At 31.6% G+C, this 20,466-nt stretch overlaps 1 protein-coding gene across 4 annotated transcripts; it reads left to right on the top strand.

The window, feature by feature from the left end:
- Positions 1-11,895: 11,895 nt before the first annotated feature.
- Positions 11,896-18,815, top strand: LOC128196580 (uncharacterized). 4 transcript variants are annotated; one of them, XM_052877979.1, is made up of 6 exons: positions 11,896-12,030; positions 12,592-12,645; positions 12,920-12,991; positions 13,963-14,052; positions 14,357-14,446; positions 18,296-18,815. In XM_052877979.1, the coding sequence occupies exons 1-6, from the start codon at positions 11,942-11,944 to the stop codon at positions 18,300-18,302; spliced, it is 402 nt and encodes a 133-aa protein (XP_052733939.1). In that variant the 5' UTR covers positions 11,896-11,941; the 3' UTR covers positions 18,303-18,815. The 4 variants fall into 4 exon arrangements, with proteins under 4 accessions (XP_052733939.1, XP_052733938.1, XP_052733937.1 ...); XM_052877978.1 differs by lacking the exon at positions 18,296-18,815 and adding an exon at positions 14,969-15,278 and having other exon boundaries at positions 14,366-14,446; XM_052877977.1 differs by lacking the exon at positions 18,296-18,815 and adding an exon at positions 14,969-15,278.
- The last annotated feature ends 1,651 nt before the right edge of the window (positions 18,816-20,466 follow it).

Raw genomic sequence — 20,466 nt, 5'->3', positions numbered from 1 at the left:
GTACTGTTTTTCAATCCCTAAAATTCCCAATTTAAGCCATGGACAATGCTTCCACCTCTTCACCGTTTACCACCTCTACTCCGTCCTCCAATAATATCATTCAGCAAGACAATTCTTTTTTTCCCATCACTGTTATCCTTGATGACTCTAGCTATCCTCTTTGGTCCCAGCTAATGGACATGCGTATTAGTGCTCGAAACAAATCGGGGTACCTTACTGGTGCAACGAAAAAACCCTCCATTAATGACCCCACCTATGATAATTGGGTTATTGAGAATAAACGGGTGAAAAGCTGGCTTATTAACTCCATGAGCCCCCCGTTGATGCAGCGTTTATCTGCCTTGAATCTGCCCACCAAATTTGGGATGTCGCTCTCCGCACATTGTATGATGGATCCAATGAAACTTGCCTTTTCGAACTAAACCAGCGATCTTTCTCCACCAAACAACATGGTCGTCCCCTCTTTACTTATTATAACGAACTACTCTCCATATTTTAAGAGATTGATCATCGTATGTCTTCTTCTGAAACCACAGTGAATGGCGTGGTCCAGATGCATTCTTCCATGGCTCGTCTACGCGTTCACATCTTTCTTAGCGGCTTGGACGTTGATTTTAACCAAGTTCGTGGAGAGATTCTTCGTAAAGACCCAAAATTGGACCTTGAGAGCACATATGCATATGTCCGTCGTGAACATCAGCAACGTATCACTATGGGTCATCCTGCCCCTACCTCGGACTCCTCAGCTCTACTATCTCAGGTTCCTCATTCTTCCACGGTCAATTATCCTCCTAAACACCGTAAGGATAATTCCTCTGGAAAACCCTTATTATGTTCTCATTATGGTGATTCTGGTCACTCCAAGAATCGTTGCTATGAAATCATCGGGTATCCAACGTGGTGGGACTTCACTAAACGTCCTCGCCGAAAAGTCTCCTCCAAAGCCCTCCATTCCTCTTTCGATGATGACTTATCTCCCTCTCCTCAAGCTAATGTTGTGTGTGAAGGTATCCTAGGTAAAACTCTTGCTTTCTCTGCTCACTCTAGGAATTCTACTTGGATAATTGATACTGGCGCATAGATCATATGATTCATGATCCTCTATGTTAAACCATTGTTTCCCATGCAGTAAGTCCACCATAACCACTACTAATGGTGGTTCTGCCTCAATTACTGGTCAGGGTACCATTACTCTATCAAAAACTCCCACTCTGCATTCTGTTCTTGTTGTTCCTTCTCTTGATTTCAATTTGTTATCTGTCAGTCAGCTTACTTCACAACTTAATTGTAGTGTGCTTTTTTGGCCCACATTTTGTGTCTTTCAGGACGTCCAGACCAAGGTGATTCTTGGCTATGGTGTTAGACGTGGTAATCTTTATTTCTTAGACGTCTCTGATGGTGGTACTGACTTGCATTGTAGAGCATCTGCTACTAACACTCCAGATTCTTCCCATTCTGGTGCTTGGCTTTGGCATAAGAGACTCGGGCACCTTTCCTTCGGTTATGTTCAAAAATTATTTCCCCATTTATTTTCAAAGTGTCATCCCTCTGAATTTCAATGTTCTACTTGTGAAATGGCTAAAAGCCATCACATTCTTTTTTATCCCAGTTTGAATAAAAGTTGTATTCCCTTTCAAGTCATTCATTCTGATATTTGGGGCCCTGCTAAAGTCCCTTCATTTTCTCATTCTTATTATTATGTATCTTTTATTGATGAGTGTACTCAAATGGTGTGGATCTCTTTGCTTAAACATAAAAATGATGTCTTCCCTGTTTTTCAGAAATTTCACAGTATGGTTCAAACACAATTTAATACTTCCATCCAAATTTTTCAATCAGATAATGGCCTCGAGTATAAGAATGGATTCTTTTTTGAATTCTTAACTTCTAAAGGGATAAAACATCAAACCTTCTATACGTATACACCTCAACAAAATGGACTAGCTGAGAGAAAAAATAGACAATTGTTATAGGTAGTACGGGCTTCATTATTTGACATGAATGTCCCTTCCCATTATTGGGGTGAGGCAGTACTCTCTGCTGCCTATCTTATAAATATCACCCCTTCGAGTGTTTTAGGTTTTCTCACCCCTCAACAGAAGCTTGAAACTTTTTTTTCTATTCTCATGTTATGAATCTTGAACCTCGAGTTTTTGGCTACACTGCCTATGTTCATGTTCCAAAAAAACTACGCAGCAAGCTTGATCCTTGTGCTAAAAAATGCATCTTTGTTGGCTATTCCGACATCCAAAACGGATATCGTTGCTTTGACCCTCAAACCCACAAAATGCATGTCACACTTGAAGTATCCTTTAGGGAGTCCGAACCTTTCTATTCAGGGGGAGTCAACCCTTCTTCTTCTTTGGGGGAGATTCATCACATTGGAGAAGATGAATTCTGCTTACCTCTACCTATGACCCCTACTCCAACATCTCCTCTTGTTATGGACAGTCCACCAAATCAAAATCCTTCTCCTGAAGTCTCCACCGATCTTCCAAGTACATATCTTGTCAATGCAAGTCATCCTCCACAAAGTGAGACACCAAATCTACCTTACATATCAGAATCACCTGTTGTGGACAGTTCTGAAATACATCTTGAACCTACTACTGAGGTAACTTCTGTCCCTATTGTAAACTCTACCACCCCAACTTCTTCTAACACTCACAATATACAAATCAGAAGATCAGAACGACAAAATAAAGGTATACCAAAACCAGTTTATGAACCAGATCCGAGAGTGAAAGTAAAGTACCCTATTAGTAGTTATGTATCATCTCATAGATTATCTGAATCATATGCTCTAACGGTTGATCAATTATCCATTGTATCTATTCCTAACAGTATGCAGGAAGCATTAGAAGATCTTAGATGGAAGCAAGCAATGGACATAGAGATGGAAGCACTTCAAAAAAATGGAACTTGGAAAATAACTTCTTTACCAAGTGGAAAAAAGACAATTGGATGCAAATGGGTATACACTGTGAAGTTAAAAGTAGATGGAAGTGTTGATAGATACAAGGCAAGACTCGTGGCAAAAGGATACACACAAAAATATAGGGTAGACTATCAAGATACGTTTGCTCCAGTGACTAAACTCAACACAATCCGAATCCTAATTTCCATAGCAGTTAATAGAGATTGGCCCCTGAAGCAATTTGATGTAAAGAATGCTTTCCTGAATGGTGATTTAGAAGAGGATGTCTACATGGAGGTTCCACCAGGAGTACAACTAGCACCTTCAAAAGAGAGTGTACTTTGCAAATTAAAAAAGGCTTATATGGCCTTAAACAATCACCCAGGGCATGGTTTGGAAGACTCATGTTAGCAATGAAGAAGTTTGGGTATAAACAAAGTAATTCGGACCATACCTTGTTTATAAAGCATAACAAAGGAAAAGTGGTCATACTTATTGTCTATGTAGATGATATGGTGTTAATAGGAGATCATGTGGAAGAAATGAAATTACTTGAGAAGAGACTGGCTGCTGAATTTGAAATGAAGGATCTAGGACAACTAAAATACTTTCTTGGCATAGAAATTGCAAGATCTGAACAAGGAATTTTCTATCTCAAAGAAAATATATTCTAGACCTTTTATCTGAGACTGGAATGTTGGCTTGTAAGCCAGCTGATATTCCAATTGAAATTAATCATTCTCTTGTTGTATATCCAAACCAGATTGAGACGGACAAGCACATATACCAGAGGTTAGTAGGAAAGTTAATTTATTTGTCTCACACTAGACCTAACATTGCCTATTCTGTGAGCATTGTAAGTAGGTTCATGCATTCTCCTAGTGAAGAACATATGACAGTAGTATACCGTATCCTCAGATACCTCAAAGGTTCACCAAGGAAAGGTCTATTATTTTCAAAAAATGATAAAGCTTGCATAGAAGGATACACAAATTTGGACTGGGCTGGTGATAAAACTACAAGGCAATCAACTTCAGGGTATTTTACATTTGTAGAAGGTAACTTAGTCACATGGAGAAGCAAGAAGCAAAAGGTAGTTGCAAGATCTAGTGCTGAAGCTGAATTTAGAGGTATGGCATATGGCATTTGTGAGTTACTATGGATTAGGAGCATCATAGCTGATTTGGGAATCAAATATGAACAACCAATGAATCTTTTCTGTGACAAAAAGGTTGCGGTAGAAATTGCACATAACCTGGTTCAACATGATAGAACCAAACATGTTGAAGTGGATAGACATTTTATTAAGGAAAAGCTAGATAATCAAGAAATTCAAACTCCATATGTTCGATCTGAAGATCAACTTGCTGATGTATTAACAAAGGCTGTTTCAGGAAGGATGTTTGCAAAAGTCATTAACAAGTTGGGCATGAGTGATATTCATGCACCAACGTGAGGGGGAGTGTTGAAGATAGAATTTGAATTTAAATTATTGTTACGCTTAGTTAGGAACCAGTTTTAATTTTATAAGTTGTTTTTTGTTTTATAAAGTTGTTTCCTAATTTTATGTATAAGCGGTTAACAATGCTTATATATTTGTACCTTATTTGAGAAGAAAAAATGAATGAAGAGAGTAGCAATTATTTTCGGAATTGTTTTAACATCCTCCCAAACGAATGCTTCTCTTATGGAAACTTTTGTATAATAGACTTTCATTAATTGAGGTACATGGTAAAGGGATGCATTTATGCTCAATGTGTAGTGATTATCTAAGGCTTACTTAACTACTTTTTATTAAGTTCCCGAGAGTGTCTTGTGAAACTCATTCGATTAGTTATTCTAAGTTCTACTTTTTAGATGATTTGAAGAATAAAAAATTATGATAGTGTTTTAACAAAGTGTTACATTAAAGGATATACAAGGTTGACGAGTAATTCTTATATAAAGTATACAAAGAAATGATATGCATGATTTTTTATTTTAAAAACCACTAGATAGAGAAAAACCAAAACCTATCCAGTTTTGGCTTTACACTAATGTAGTTTTGGCTTTTAAAATGATGTCACATGCTTCAATTTTAAGGAAAAAAAAACATTAAAATATGATGACATTTTTTAAATTATGGCCAACTTATAGGCTTTGATTATTGAAAAAACTGAAGCCTATCCAACTATATGCTTTGGTTGGTAAGACTTTGGTTATTTTATCTAAATGAGAGGTATAGACTTCAGTTATTTAGAAACTAATTCCTATACAGGCTATATGCTTTGGTTGGTAAGAAATCAAAGCCTAAAAGTTCATTAAAATTTTAAAATTTCTAATGAGTGTAGATCTTTAGGTTTCAATTATTAGTAAAATGAAGTCTATCATTACAAGAAAAATAGGTATTATTGACGTCCAAAATCTGTAAAAAATAGGTAAAAAATATGTCAATAATAGTGCAGTCCGTATCATATTTTGATGAAATTTTATATCATGATCTTGTTCATATTCATCACACGATGATCTTCTAATGTCCGTCCAATTCCTTCATGCATGCCAATAATTCTCCTCACTAAACCATTCTAGAACCATAATCATTTAGAAATACCCTTATCTGATATTTCATTATTTGCATGCAACGACATAGGTAGTAGTGGAAGGGGATATTCGTTGGTTGTTGGCATAGTTAGGTTTGGAAGAAAGAAGCCCCTTCCAACACCGACTATGCTGAAGGTTTCGGTCTCCATGATGATGGACTGTGGCATCACATTGAGACCCATTAGTAATGGACTTTGGTGACTTTGTTTGACACTCTTGAGAGAAAGAGGATGAAGAAGAATCTCGCCACGTAGGAAGAACGAGAAGAAAAGGAGAGGAAGAATCTCACCATGTAGGAAGAATGAGAAGAATAGGAATGCGATTGTATATGGGTTCAACTAAGTTCACACGATTGTCAGCAGTGTTAAGGCTCATGAATTTAAAGGCGAGCAATGGATGGACTGATAAGAGTTTCACAAAATTGTTGTCATTGTTGAATGAAATGCTACCAGATGGAAATACATTACTCATTCGTAATTATGATGCAAAAAAATTTCTTTGTCCGATTGGTATGTAGTATAAACGAATGCATGCATATCCGAATGATTGGATATTATATAGGAATGAGTATGAAGTTTTGAAAAAGTGTCCAAAATGTGGGTTATCACGATACAATTCAAAAAACAACAGTGAAGATAGTGGTAACACAAAGAAGAATGGTTATGTTTTGAATTCCACTTGTGACCATACTTAAACGTTTGTTTGTGAATCCCAAAGACGCTAAAACCCTAAGATGGCATGTAGATGAGAGAACAACTAATGGGTTGCTTTGTCATCCAGCTGATTCAAAGCAATGGAAAAATATTGATCAACAATTCCCCCAATCTGGTCAAGAATGTAGAAATCTTAGGTTTGGCTTAGCTAGTGATGGAATGAACCCATTTGGTAATTTAAGTTTCAATCATAGTTGTTGGTTCGTTATACTGATAATTTACAACCTATCTCCTGGATTGTACATGAAAAGAAAGTACATGATGTTTTCAATGTTGATATTTGGTCCAAAGCAGCCTGGAAATGATAAAAGCACAATACAAAATAGTGGCATCAGTATAAAAGTTGAGTCGCTACAATTTTCCACATCCAAAGATCAAAATTCTGTAGTTGGATCAATGAGATATTATGGTAGAATAGAGGAGATATGGGATGTTGATTACACTAAGTTTTCTATTGCACTTTTCAAATGTAAGTGGGTTAACAATAAGAGCGGTGTCAAAATAGATGAATCTGGTATGACACTAGTTGATTTTCGAAAGGTTGGTTATGGAGACGAACCGTTTATCATGGCATATCAAGCAAGTTAGGTTTTTTATGTCAAAGATCCTGTGTCTGACCATTGGTATGTCGCTCTTCAAGGAAAAAGCCAAATTGAAGATAAAGAAGAGAATCTAAGTAATCTTCATATTGCTGACAACCATCCATTTAAAACGACAGATGACGATCCATTTAAAACAACCATCCATATATATATTTGAAGCAAAAAGTAATGAAACTCCGTGTTCTAAATATTCTGCAATTGATGAAGAAACTTGGCGTCAATGTGTACAGCTTCGTTCATCCGAGTTGTGGCAGGTAAGTGTAGGTAAAATCATTTAATTCATCATTCACAATTTTATATCATAACAATTGTTTCGTTTTGTCACAGGAAACAAGGTCAAAAGCACATTGTATAAGTGCTCAGAATAAAAATCCATACCTACTGTCAGGTGGTGGATACAAGAAGCTTGAGGAAAAAATAATGAAGCAAAAGTTAGATAGTAGACTTCCACTTTCTAAGGGTGGTGACCCTCCTCCTCCTCCTTCACCACCATCTCGGCACGAGAAGTGGAAGTTATCCCGTATAAGATCATCGAGCTCCTACGCTTTCGACACTGCCAGAAAGATATCATAAAGAATTGTAAGATGTCATTTATCTTATTTTGTTATATATATTACATAGATCTTTCAAATAATTTTGAAGATTTTTTATGTTACAGGACTCCTTGGTTGAGCAGAACTCCCAAGGTCAATTCACACAAGAAGGTCGTTAGGATATTCTTGCCACAACTATTAGACGACCTGAGCACCTAGGACGGGTGCGTGCTGTTGGGACTGGCATAGGCATACGACATTTCTTTGGGTCTTCCTCGCGTCCAACTTCGTACGCATTAATTAAATAGTATGAAGAAAAGCTAAAGTAGGACATCGAAAAAGAGATCACGTAGGAGATCATAAAGAAGGTTCGGGCATAATTGTATGATGAAGTTGCTGAAATGGTTACGTGCCAGTTCCAACAACAGTTTGAGCATTATGGCATGCGTCCTGTGTCATCTCCTATAGCGGAACATGTTGTGCCCCCTACAGGTAAACTTAATAATCATTTTTGCATAACCTAACATTTAATTTGACAAGTAGAAGCGACAAAGCAAGTTGCTCAGCTGTTGGTGCCCCAAGGGATGATATGAACGACAATCGTCCATGTTAGCTATATATTATCTCTCCTACCTGGACCATGTTAGTAGCTCGTGGAACAGTCTATGAGGCAGCCACTGTAGTGCATGGTGTGGAGCTAGGAGAAGATGAGGTCAAGGTCTCGGTGGATGAAGTTGTCGTAACAAATGTCATTGTTCCTGTAGAGGAGTTTTTCATTGTGGCACAAACATTTAAATACTTCGTCGCCTGGCCTAGACAATTGGTTGGTGTTGTATCTGACCCCCCAGTAAACACTCCTACTATATACTTCTCAATTTTAAACTTTACTTCTTATGGACGTCAGAACATAACCATTTTTTCATGTAACAGCAGACAAGTCAAGAGGGAAGTCCTATACCGAAGAAGACTCATTTATTTGAGGACGACCCTCTTGGTGCGTTAGACGAGTTTTGTAACATAATTGCAGATGCGCCAATGATTGTACCATGAGATTCTACTATATTTTGAAGACATGGTGAGATCACATTGTACTTTCATGAGCAAGATGTTAGGGAGCTTGCATCAGGGAAAGAAGAAATTAATATTACGCTCGTTCAGTTGTGGATGATGTAAGTTTATTAGAACTTTTTTTATATAAAATTGATTTATCAAGTTACTTATGTCAGATCATTTCATGATTTCAGGTATATGTTTGGTGTCAGTAACAAGATGGGGTTCAATGATGTATATGGGTTCATTGACCCCTATATGACTCATGAAGGAAATATATTTGATGACATCCAAGCATACATCACCAGCTGCTTTGCAATGGGGAAGGAGATATATTTTCTCCCTTATATACTTGGGTGAGTGAAATTTGTTAACTTTAAAGTTTCATTTATGATTATAGTATATGACAATTTAGTTATTACCAATTTCAGGCGTCATTGGCAGCTACTTGTGATCTTCATACTAGAGAACACTGCAGTTTGGTTTTGCTCATTGCACAAGTCTCCTCCCAACCTTCTTAGACAAGTGGTATATTGGTAAGAACCTCAATGTTTCAACTTTCTTTGTTATATAAATGTATGCTAAAGCAATTTTTGTTTTAATAGTTCCCTTGCAACACATTTGATGTTGTTTGGGAGATCAACTACTACAGCTAAGGTTTGGTATTTTAGTCCATACTTTGTTACATTTTGTACCATTTCAATGATGTTACTTAACATTTTAAAATTTTGATGATATATTGTAGTGTAATAGACAAACTGGGTCATCTGAGTGTGGTTACTACGTCATGTATTGGATGATGACCACTATTCGTGCACATGTTACTAGTGGATGGGAAACAGTAATATTTTGGTTTGAATTTTATTTTCTCTATAGTTTAGATTTCTTATACACTAATTGAAATAATTGTGTTTTATGCAGAGATTCAATTTTACTACTTCAATTCCAGAGAAGTCACTTAAATTCGTAAGGAAAGCACTGGCTAAATATGTAATTCAACTATATAATAGTATGTAATAATAGGATATAGTAAGTTCTAAGTTTATGCTTCTAAGTTTATTTATGCTTTGTACATTATTATTAGTTTAACTTTGTACATTGAATTGAATTATGCTTCTAAATTGATTTATGATTACATTGAATTGATTTATGCTTCTAAGAAGTTGATTTATCATTACATTAAATGAATTTATGTTTTAATATATTTTTTATCGAAAATATGTGCTTCTGAACTATTCTAGGTTTATAAATATATGGAGGTCTGTTTCTGCAGTTGGGAATGTTGTAGAAACAGACCTATTCTTAAAAAAACCAAGGGAATACGCCTCGGTTGTGACCATAATCGAGGCATAAAGCCCTCTATGGCATCGGTTCAGGTCACAACCGAGGCAGAAAAGCTGGCGAAAAAGAAAAAAAAAATTAAAAAACCCTCTACTACCTCGGTTCAGGTCCCAACTGAGGCAGTAGAGTCTGAGATACTGCCTCGGTTCAAAGAGAACCAAGGCGAAAAGTACTTTAAAAAAATAAAAAAAATGAAAATCCTACTACTTCGGGTTAAGAACCGAGGCATAAAGCCTACCTCTTTTTGCCTCGCCTGTATATTGTTAGCAAAATGATGAAGATGAAGTTTTGATGATGTTCAAATCAAGTCAAGAGATATCAAGTTTCAAGAAGATCCTTTGAAGACTTGTATTGTTATAAAAAGATTTTGTAATAATAGTAATTTAAATTTTAGGACTTAGGTTCTTAGTGGTTTTGATTTTATGTTCAGAGTAAAAAACGCATTGTATTACTCGATTAAATCTAGTGTTAATCGATTAATCCTGATGGGAGTTGAAAACTCAAACTACTTCTATAATAATCGATTAAAACTTGCTTTAATCGATTAGCTAATCGATTAATATGTGAATTATTCGATTAAAGGTGACCGTTAGAGTTTTCTAGCCGTTGAACTAGTCGTTGTACTCATTTTAATCGATTAACAAGTATATTAATCGATTAAAAGCGTTAAATGGCTAGAAACGAAGAACAGAAGAGATTTTGTTTGAGTCTATAAATAGGCTCTCATTTTCTTTCAACAATAACTCTTCCCTTGTGCTCTAGAACTCAGAAACTATTGAGAATTGTGTGATCTTGTTTAGCTAAAGAAACTCTTGTATGTGGAGCTGTTGAAGTGCTAGTGCGGTGACAGAGGAATAACTGGTTCATCCTTGGTGTGTCTGAGGAAGTGTTCGGAAGAGAACGTCATCCTTCGTGAAGTATTCGGAGGAAGCGTTTCATCCTTTGTGAAGACTCAAAGGAGGTGCATGTTCATCTCTTGTGGTATCAAGAGAGGTGGTTTCTAAACTTTTACAAATTGTTTCTTTGTGATTGTAATTTGTAATTGTTTTTTGAGTAGTGAACTGTTTATCCTGATTTGAGATAAGTGACTGGATGTAGGATTGGTAAGATCCGAACCACGATAAAATCATCTGTGTTAATTTCTCTCAGCCTTACTCTCTTTACTTTGTCATTATCTGCTTAATAAGTAAAATTGAGAAGAAATTTTAAAAGACACATGTTCGTATTAAAAACCAATTCACATCCCCTCTTGGTTTGTTATCACACGCTAACCATTCCGCTGTAGTCGCTCTAACATATATGTTTCAGTTAAGGAATCACTGTCTATAAGTAAAAATAATTGTTATTGTTTTCCTTGAGTCCACTTTAAAAGATCATTATCTTATATACCACTAAGTACAAGCAGTATTTCTTATAAAAATCATTTTCTAAGTCTTTCTTTACGTGTTATCACAATTTTAAAATCACTCTCAAATTATTTTTCGTTGAATGTTCTCTAAATATCTATTTTATAATTTTCTTTTCTCTCAACAAGAAAGATGCATGTCTAAAGGGATAACGTATTCACATTATACACAGTCAATAACTCTCATTCTTTCCTACATTATTCAAGGAAACATGTTCATATGCAAACATGAGAAAAGAATACAACCTAGACTCATTAAACCTATGTAACAAAAATAAATAAAAAGAGGAACGTTACCAACAGCCTTTTATTTGTCTTTCATCCGGAAAATTCGTGCTCTCACAACAACTTGCCCCTTTTAATATTTGTTTGCATCATTTGACTTAGAAAACTGTGTTTAAATATACATATCAAACTGCATGAAATCGTTCTGTCAGACAAATAATTTACATATTCTTTGTGAAAGTCAAGATGATTACAAATAATTACAGATAAATTATTTTGATGTAAGACAAACCAATCAAATACTAATTCATACAATACTTCCTCTTTTCTTGTGGTAGATGGAAGTTGTTAGTGATGAAGTCAACTCACTTAATTTTCACTTAAATTATTCCAAAAGCAAGAAAAAAAAAGACTAATAAGCAAAGACTAAGTTTCATAGAATACCTAAACTATTCTTAAACAATGCCACTTGCGTTTCTATAATCTCTATAAATATCACTTCATTTTTCTTCACAATCACAGTTCTCCACAAGAATCAGACTCAAACAACAACAACTTCACAACTTTGATCTGAAATGAGTTTTCAAAAGGGTGTCATCGTGTTTCTTCCAATCCTTCTTTCATTAGTGTTGCTACATCACCTTTTTCTCACTTCTGTCGTAAGGTAATACTCTTACTCATATGTTTTTACTTGTTATATATCATCACTTTCTATCAACAAAACCCAAAACTGATTTAAAATATAAATGTTAAATGGTCTTGTTTGATTGGGTTAAGAGGTGTTAGACATCTGAACAAACATAGTATTTGATTGTTATTAGGGTTTTATTTATGTTTTAAAACAATATGATGATCAATTTTGTATAGAATCAATACTATTAGAAATTTCATATTTCATATATTGGTAAACTGTAGTAGATAAGTGAGAAAATCTCATCTTAATAAACCGGTTTAGTTAAAATTAGTTAACATGAGAGTTATTGGTAGTCTATTTTAATTGATATTTAACTTTATTGTATCGAGATCTATTGACTAGTATGTTGAAGATTATATAGAGTAAAGTTAAGATTAAATTAATAAAATATAAGTAAAACCAAACTTAACATTAATGATTTCATTTAGTGAGAATGAAAATCTCACACGTCGCCTACTAATGAAAATCACTTCTTAATAAGACCAAAAGAACTTTTATATTCTTATTCTATTTACAATTTTTTTTATACAGTGCTCAAAGTGAAAATCTCACACGTCGCCTGCTTTCTATAGAAGATGATGAATTGTAAGTTACAAATAATTCAAATAATAATGTTATTTAGTTTATTATGTGTCTGAGGTGATTTTGTTTATGTGGCTTTTCTTAATATATTTAATAAATTATATTTTAATTCAATTAATTTAAAAATTACTAATTTTATAATTAATATTTTGTCATTTTTATATATATTTATTCTCAAATTATTTCAATCATGCTCTTCTACTTTTTGTTAGTAATAAATCTTGTATTTTACTATACCTTACATAATGAGATTTTTTTTTTTTATAATGAATGGAAGTGATACTGAAGCACAGTGTCCAGCAGATACTCAAACTGAGAACGCATTACAAACCGATGCAGAAATACAAAAGTATGTATTTTGTTTTACTAATATATCAATATATTTATCATATTAGGTATCTACAATGATATTTATTCAATTTTATTTTTCTGTTTAGTGTTAAATAAATCTTTTTTTAAAAAAATTAACGAATTGAATGAATTAATTTTCCTATCAATAACTTCACATGATTATTAATTTTTTTACATTGGGTTAAAAATATCTACTATAAAAAATATCTATGCTTCAAAATCAATATCGATGATTGTGTATATATTGATGTATAAATTTTTAAATTTATTTGAGAGAGATTAATTGTGAAAGAAAGGTAGAGAATGACAGAGTAAAAAAAAGATAATTAAATGATAGAAAAAAGTAGAATGTAAAAATTACTGAAGTTTTGTTAATACAACTGAGAGTGTTTTTTATATTTCTTCATGTCCACCGCGAGCTGAAATTCAGAAGAATGTATTAATAACATATGGTTTTGAACAACAAAAGTATGTAATTAGTTACTTAAATATCAATTATATATAATAAAGTTTTATTCAATCTTTTTTAATAGGACTCAGTTATCGTAGTAATTCTCCAAAATGTGCTAAACAATTCACATTTATCACCAACTCAAACTTAGAAAAATGTGCTAAACAATTCATATACAAAATCATTTACTTTTTTTTCATAATACTTAAAGCGATCCTCCCAATCCTCTATTTCAATCACCAATTTAAACTATAGAATAATGTATAAAGCAATTTCAATTTTAAAGTGCAAAATTACTTTCTTAATAACATAAATATTAATTATATATATAATATATGAACTTTATTACAATAGGACTTAAATTTATTTTTACACTTATCCATCTTTACCACGAAACTCAAAACAATGTGTTAAACAAGTTTTATCTTGAAATGCAAAAAAGTATTTTGTTAATAACTAAAATACTAATGATAAATCATTTGTCTATAAAAAAAATTATTGACCTTTTTTTCTTATAGGACTCAAAGTGAACTTCACACTTCTTTATTGCTATCACCAAGTCAAAGTCAGAAGAATGTACCAAACGATTCCAATATTGAAGTAAACAGGTATCTTGCAAAAAAACACACAAATATCAATTATATGTATTAAAAATTGTTAAATTTTTTTAATAGGACTCAAAATTATCTTTGCACTACCCTATTTCTATCACTAATTACAAAAGAATGTGTCAAGTAATTCAGATATTGAAATATAAAAATATCTAGCTAAGAACTCAAGTGTCATTTATATACTAGTTATTTTAAGATTCACATTTACTGTCACAAAACGAAATTATATGTTACTAATAACTCAAATATTAATATATATTACTTATATATATATATATATAATTACTAATTTTTTTAAAAGTATTATCAGTGATCCTTACATTCCTCCATTTCCACCAACAATTCAAATGGAGAGCGATGTGTCCATCAATTCCAATCCTGAAGTGCAAAGGTGAGTGCCTCATAACTTAAATATAAATTATATATCAATTTGAATTAAAAATTTGTTATGTTTATTTTATTAGAATTAATTATAAAATTAATTATGTTTCTATTACTTTATTAGTTATATCAATAAAACTTTAATATATATATATTGATTGAACACAGAACGGGACTAATGCTATGGAGTGACTTCGGTTCACCCTAATTAAATAAATACTCTTTCAAAGTTTACTTTGACGTTAATACTTTTATTTAAATTGTATTATTTTTTAAAATTCAATATAAAAAAAATCACACATCCATGTACATTGGATCTTATATGTGCTTATGCATTTATATTATACCCATTTTAATAGTAAAAAGGAAAAAAAAAAGTTTTTCTATACGATAGGAACTCCACTAAACTCATTTTGCAAGAGAGTGGTTTTAATTATGTGAAAAGTAATTTGAGTAAATAATATAAATAAATGTTGAAAAAGTAAGAGAGTTAAAATTACTAACGAATTAATATTTTGCATGGATTATTCAGGACTAAGGAATCTGCATCCAACGATAGAGTGGTCCACGATGAACTTTAATATAAATATTAGTGTTCTTATCAAATATTTGACGGAGGTGGATGAAAAATTTTCTATACCCAAAGCATTTATTTTAGTATTAAATACAAAGGTGCAGCGTCATTCATGTGTGGAGGATGCTTCTTCTTCCTGCACCTTCTGTATTTTTAATCTTTTTATTAATTAATGTTTAAATAATTTTTTAATAAGGCTAATTGTTTTTTCTTTTTCATAAATACCCCACCTATCTAACATCCAGTTTTTCTCAGACATGTACTTCCCTTCATTTAGTTAGATTTCCACTTTAAAAGGTTACTGGATTTCGAAATCAAATTAAAAAATTTATAAAATTTCGAAATTAACATAATTTCAAATCCAATTTAGAAAATTACCTTGATATCTAATTTAGAAAATCGATTTTAAAATCTGATATAAAAATTCACTTAATTTTAAAATTCAATTAGAAAGTTCATCAAATATATATTAAAATTCAATTAAAAAGTTATCAAATTTCAAAATTCTATACACACTTCTCCCAAATTTCCAAATCAATTCTTCTGAATTTCGAAATCCAGCTTACATTTCTCCCGTCTCAATAACCAGTTTTCTATCTTTATTCATTTGTGAAATTCGGAATACTAATTAAAATCCAGTTCTCATTTTCTTTTCATTCTCTTTTTTTATACATAATTAATATATATTAATTTATAATAAAAGTAAAATTAATGATAATAATAATAATAATAATAATGATAAATAATAATAATAATAATAGAAATAATTATAATAATGATAATAATTAAAATATTAATAAAAATAATAATCATTATAATAAAAATGAAATCATGATAACAATAATATTCATATAATCCTAATATAAAATAATAATAATGGTAATAATAATAGTAAAAATAATGATAATGATGATGATAATAATAATAATAATAAAATAAAAATAATATTGTTAATAATAGTAATAAATATAATAATGATAATAATAAAAATAATAGTATTGGTAATAATGAAAATAAAAATCATAATAATAATAATAATAATAATGAGGATAATAAAAATAATACACTAGTATAATAATAATAATAATAATAATAATAATACAAGTAATAATGATAATAATAAATAATAATAATAATAACAATAAAACTAATGATAATAATGATAATAATTAATTATAATAATAAAGATGATAATAATAATAAATAATAATAACAAAAATAAAATAAAAAATTATGACAATAATAAAAATGATAATACTAAAAGAAAATATTATTAATAATAATAATAATAATAATAATAATTCTATTTTATTTACTTTTATTATTCTTATTATTATCGTTTGATATAGGTTAATTAGTACAAAAAAAAGAGATAAAAAAAATGAGAACCGGATTCTAATTAGTGTTGCGTTGTAAAAACAATAAAAAAATTAGATTTCGAGATTCGGAAGAAATGTAAGCAGGATTTTAAAATTTGAATATTGAATTTCAAAATTTGGAAGAAGTGTGTACTTTGATTTCAAAATTTGTATAGTCAAATCGAATTTTAAAATTTGATGAATTTTATAATTAAATTTTAAAATTTGGTGATCTTTTAAATTAAATTTCGAAATTTGATGAGTTTTAAAATCTGATAAATTTTTTATTTAGATTTTAAAATAAAAATTTTAGATTTTCAAAAAAGAATAAGAAAAAGGTAAATTAAATTTCTTGAGACCAAGTAATAGATTATGTTCCATAAGAATTTATAGACCTTATTTTGATATTTGTCTAAGTCTATAATGTCACTTATTCTTGACTTGATAATGCAATTGTTGCATTGGCTTATTGCAATGCATGTCCCATAAACTCGTACATATTCATCATGATCTTCTTTGCTTTCATATCCACCAAACTCCCTCTCACCACTTTTAAGATTCCACCTTCAATGTCAATCTTACACCTTAGGTCATATAATTGTCCAATAAACAATAGATTCTTCTTCAAGTCTTTCACATATCGTACCCCTTAAAGTATGTGAACAATACCATCATACAATTTTATTTTGACAATACAGACTCCAACAATCTCTAAGGCATGATCATTCCCCATTAACATCGATCTACAAGAGATAGGTTCATAAGTAAATCTCGGTTTGAAGTCATGTGTCAAGTTGTACCTAAATCCACTATCCACCTATCATGTAGTTGTCTTCCTCCATTAGAGTTAATTTCTTCTTAGGTCACCTAAATATCTTTGTCCTCCGAGGTACTTGCAACACAACCTTGTGTGGTTGATGCTTTAAAGTTCTTTCCTCCACTCTTCTAGTACCAACAATCTTTATTGACATACCCTAATTGCAACAATGGTAGCATTTAAAATGTTTTTTACTTTGAGACTTTGATCTATTATGAGTTTGACTCCTACTAGATTCACATTTTATTGATCTACCTCTCATCCTTTTCAAAGCCTCTGTTTGCTTTGAACTTTCCACCATATCTACTTTGATCTTCTGCCTAAATTCTTCTTCAAGAATAATTTTAGAAACATCCTCAATGTTTTAACTTATGATTGAGTTGATCATATAAATCAGGCAAAACTCTGAAGTAGCACCTTTGCACATTCATTTTCAATTATGTTGTAATTTTTTGCTGAAAGTTGGACAAATAACATATTAAGATTGTTGATGTGGTTTGTCACTAATATGGACTCACTCATTTAAAGAATATATAATTTTCTCTTCAAGAATATTCTTGTGTGAAGTGATTTGACCTCGTGCAATTTGATGAGAGAAACCATCTCCTTCATTGTAGTTTTCTTCGTCGTGCTAGATAAAACTACATATGCCAATGCTAAGTGCAAATTTACAACAACATTATCATTCATTTCCTTCCAATTTTGATTTGTGATGCTCACAAGTTTTTCTTCAATCGTTGCTAAACAATTATCTTTTCTCAAAATTTCCTTCATCTTCAATTTCCACAATAAGAAAATATTACCATTGAAATTCTCTATCTCATATTTTTTCACCATGGCTTTAAAATTGACTTATGCACTTCTCACTATGAATAGTGTTGTCTAGTAGAACAATGAACGTAGATTGTGAACTAGTGCACCAAGTAATTCTTAGGAAAGAGAGGTGGGTCACTAATGGACACACTTAAATACCAAATCTTTCCTAGCTAAAACTTTCCTAAACATTGATATGTGCTCAGCATGAGTTAGTTTTAACGATAATTTGGCACTTATTTTGTTTTGATTATGTTAAATATTTATGTTAATCACCCCAATTTTACTTGTTTGTAGGTTTTGATGAATTTTGAGAGGAAAAGTTGAATTATGAAGAAAACAAAAAAATTATGAGCAAAATACACTAAACTGACTTTAGCACAATTGCAACGTCAAATATATGACTTGAGCCACACAAAGAAAACTCACCTTGGAAGGAATCCACAAGTCCTAACTTGAGGCTTAAGCCGTGAAGAATCTTTCACCTAGAAGTAATCTCACAAGGCTCCAACCTAGAAACACAAAGCTTAAGCCATAGAGGAAACCCACCTTGAAAGAAAACCTCATGGTTGGAGTCATGGATGCCACCGCTAAAACCACACTATTAAAGTCTATAAAAGTAGGATTTCACCTCTATTTTTAAAGAACTTTTGAAAGACTCCTTTAGAGAGATTTAGAAAAATACTTTAGAAAGTCCTCTCATACACTTCCTTTGTATTTTAAAGAACATCATTAGAGAACTAGAAGATGAAGTTTCTTCCATGTGTTAACTTTTTTCCATCCATTATGAGGAGCTAAATCCCCTAGGTATTAAAGTAAGATGTAAAGTACTTTGAACTCTCTTGTATTTGGTACTATATTTATTTCTGAATGTTTAATTTTGATCACATGTTTGTGAATTGATTTATGCTTATTGTTAGATGAACTGATCACTCATCTTATTTCATTAACTTGAGATTGAGTGGAAATTAGTTTCAAGTTGTGGTCCAATCAATTCTCATGTATGCTTTTAGATTATAGGAATAAATATAAGGTTGCAGTTGGAAATAGAATCTTGATCTTAATGTAGGTGATCCATCAAAGCAATCACTGAGGAATTATATTGAAGTTTGGCGATCCTAGTCTTTAGGTGCTAGGAATGGACTTGGAGTTACATTTAAAGAGAACTCCTAGGACTTGATCATTTGTAGCGCATAAATCTGGTACAAAAAAGGGACAAAGTGGTGGAGTCGAACTTCAACACGTTTTAATCATATGAAACTCACTCATTTTGTAATCCAAACTGTTTTTCAACATCTTTTACTCTATTTTCACCAAACAAATTTGGTTTCTACATCTTACAATTGTTGTTATTTGTTTTATCAATGATCAAGCTAGTTAGAACATTGTTTTTTCTGCCAAATCCATGTGGATACGACACTTGATATATTACAAAATATCTAGTGTATTTGCTGGTATATTTGGTTACTATATAGACACTCATCAAACATGCATTTTCACACTACCACAATATATCCACTAACACAACACTATTGTAATGACAATACCAATGAAATATGATCAAATGAACCAATGGCTTTTATTCTATTATTGGGTATTAGAATCATAGCACAAGTGCTAACAACTAAAATAAAAGATAAAATGAAAGGAAAAAAAAAGGGAAAACAAGTATTTTATTAAAAGCAAGAAAGTTACATACCCTTCTCTCTAACCCCAAGGAGAGAACAATGACAACCTCAGTCTTGGAAATGGGAAAAGTTAAGTATAAGAAAAACCTTAAAGAAAAAAGTAATATTCTCTCCTAATTTTTCTCTCAAATAATAAAGCAAAAAGAAAAAAAGGAAGAGATTTTAGAATGTATTCCTAAAGAAACAATGGATCATTTTATAACATGAAAAGTAAATTCCAAGATAAGTTTCCAACGATGAGAGACTTCTCAAGGTAAGTTCTAATTGATGCAAAACTTCTTTTCACAATTCATGAGAATTTAGCAAGTTATTTGGAGAGGTGAAAATAGATAATTATGAACTTTAATTGTGCTTTACCATCCTAACATAGATATGTTGCAATTGGTGTTATAGGTTGAAATTATGTGTTGTTTCTTGATAGGAAAAAATTATACATGGAAGCAACTTAACCATTTAGTTTTACTTTCTTTTTTACATTATTTTGTGGATGGATAATGATGGTATGAATGAAGTTGAAAACATGGAAATAAATAAGATGAATATTAACATTGTTCTGATTTTTATTATATATGAAATATTTTGTTGAACAATTCCTTTCTATAGCTAGAGACGCGTTGGAAAATGCATCTCTTAATTCCATCTAATTTGGTGAACTTATTAACGATATGACATTATCATTTTTCTCTTGTGGTAATATCTTAAATAATATAAGGATAATGATACTCTGACAACATTATAACACCATCTACGTGTCATTTTGTGATTGATCCAAAATTATTC

This window comes from Vigna angularis, chromosome 5 (assembly GCF_016808095.1).
Source record: "Vigna angularis cultivar LongXiaoDou No.4 chromosome 5, ASM1680809v1, whole genome shotgun sequence".
NCBI lineage: Eukaryota > Viridiplantae > Streptophyta > Magnoliopsida > Fabales > Fabaceae > Vigna > Vigna angularis.
This window is presented reverse-complemented; position numbering and strand designations above follow the sequence as displayed.

Excerpts from the sequence above, each read along its gene's own strand:
- LOC128196580 (XM_052877977.1), top strand. The coding sequence starts at position 11,942 with ATGAGTTTTCAAAAGGGTGTCATCGTGTTTCTTCCAATCCTTCTTTCA. Across the intron at positions 12,031-12,591 it reads TTTCTCACTTCTGTCGTAAG|TGCTCAAAGTGAAAATCTCA; the intron begins GTAATACTCTTA and ends TTTTTTATACAG. Across the intron at positions 12,992-13,962 it reads ACCGATGCAGAAATACAAAA|GACTCAAAGTGAACTTCACA; the intron begins GTATGTATTTTG and ends TTTTTCTTATAG.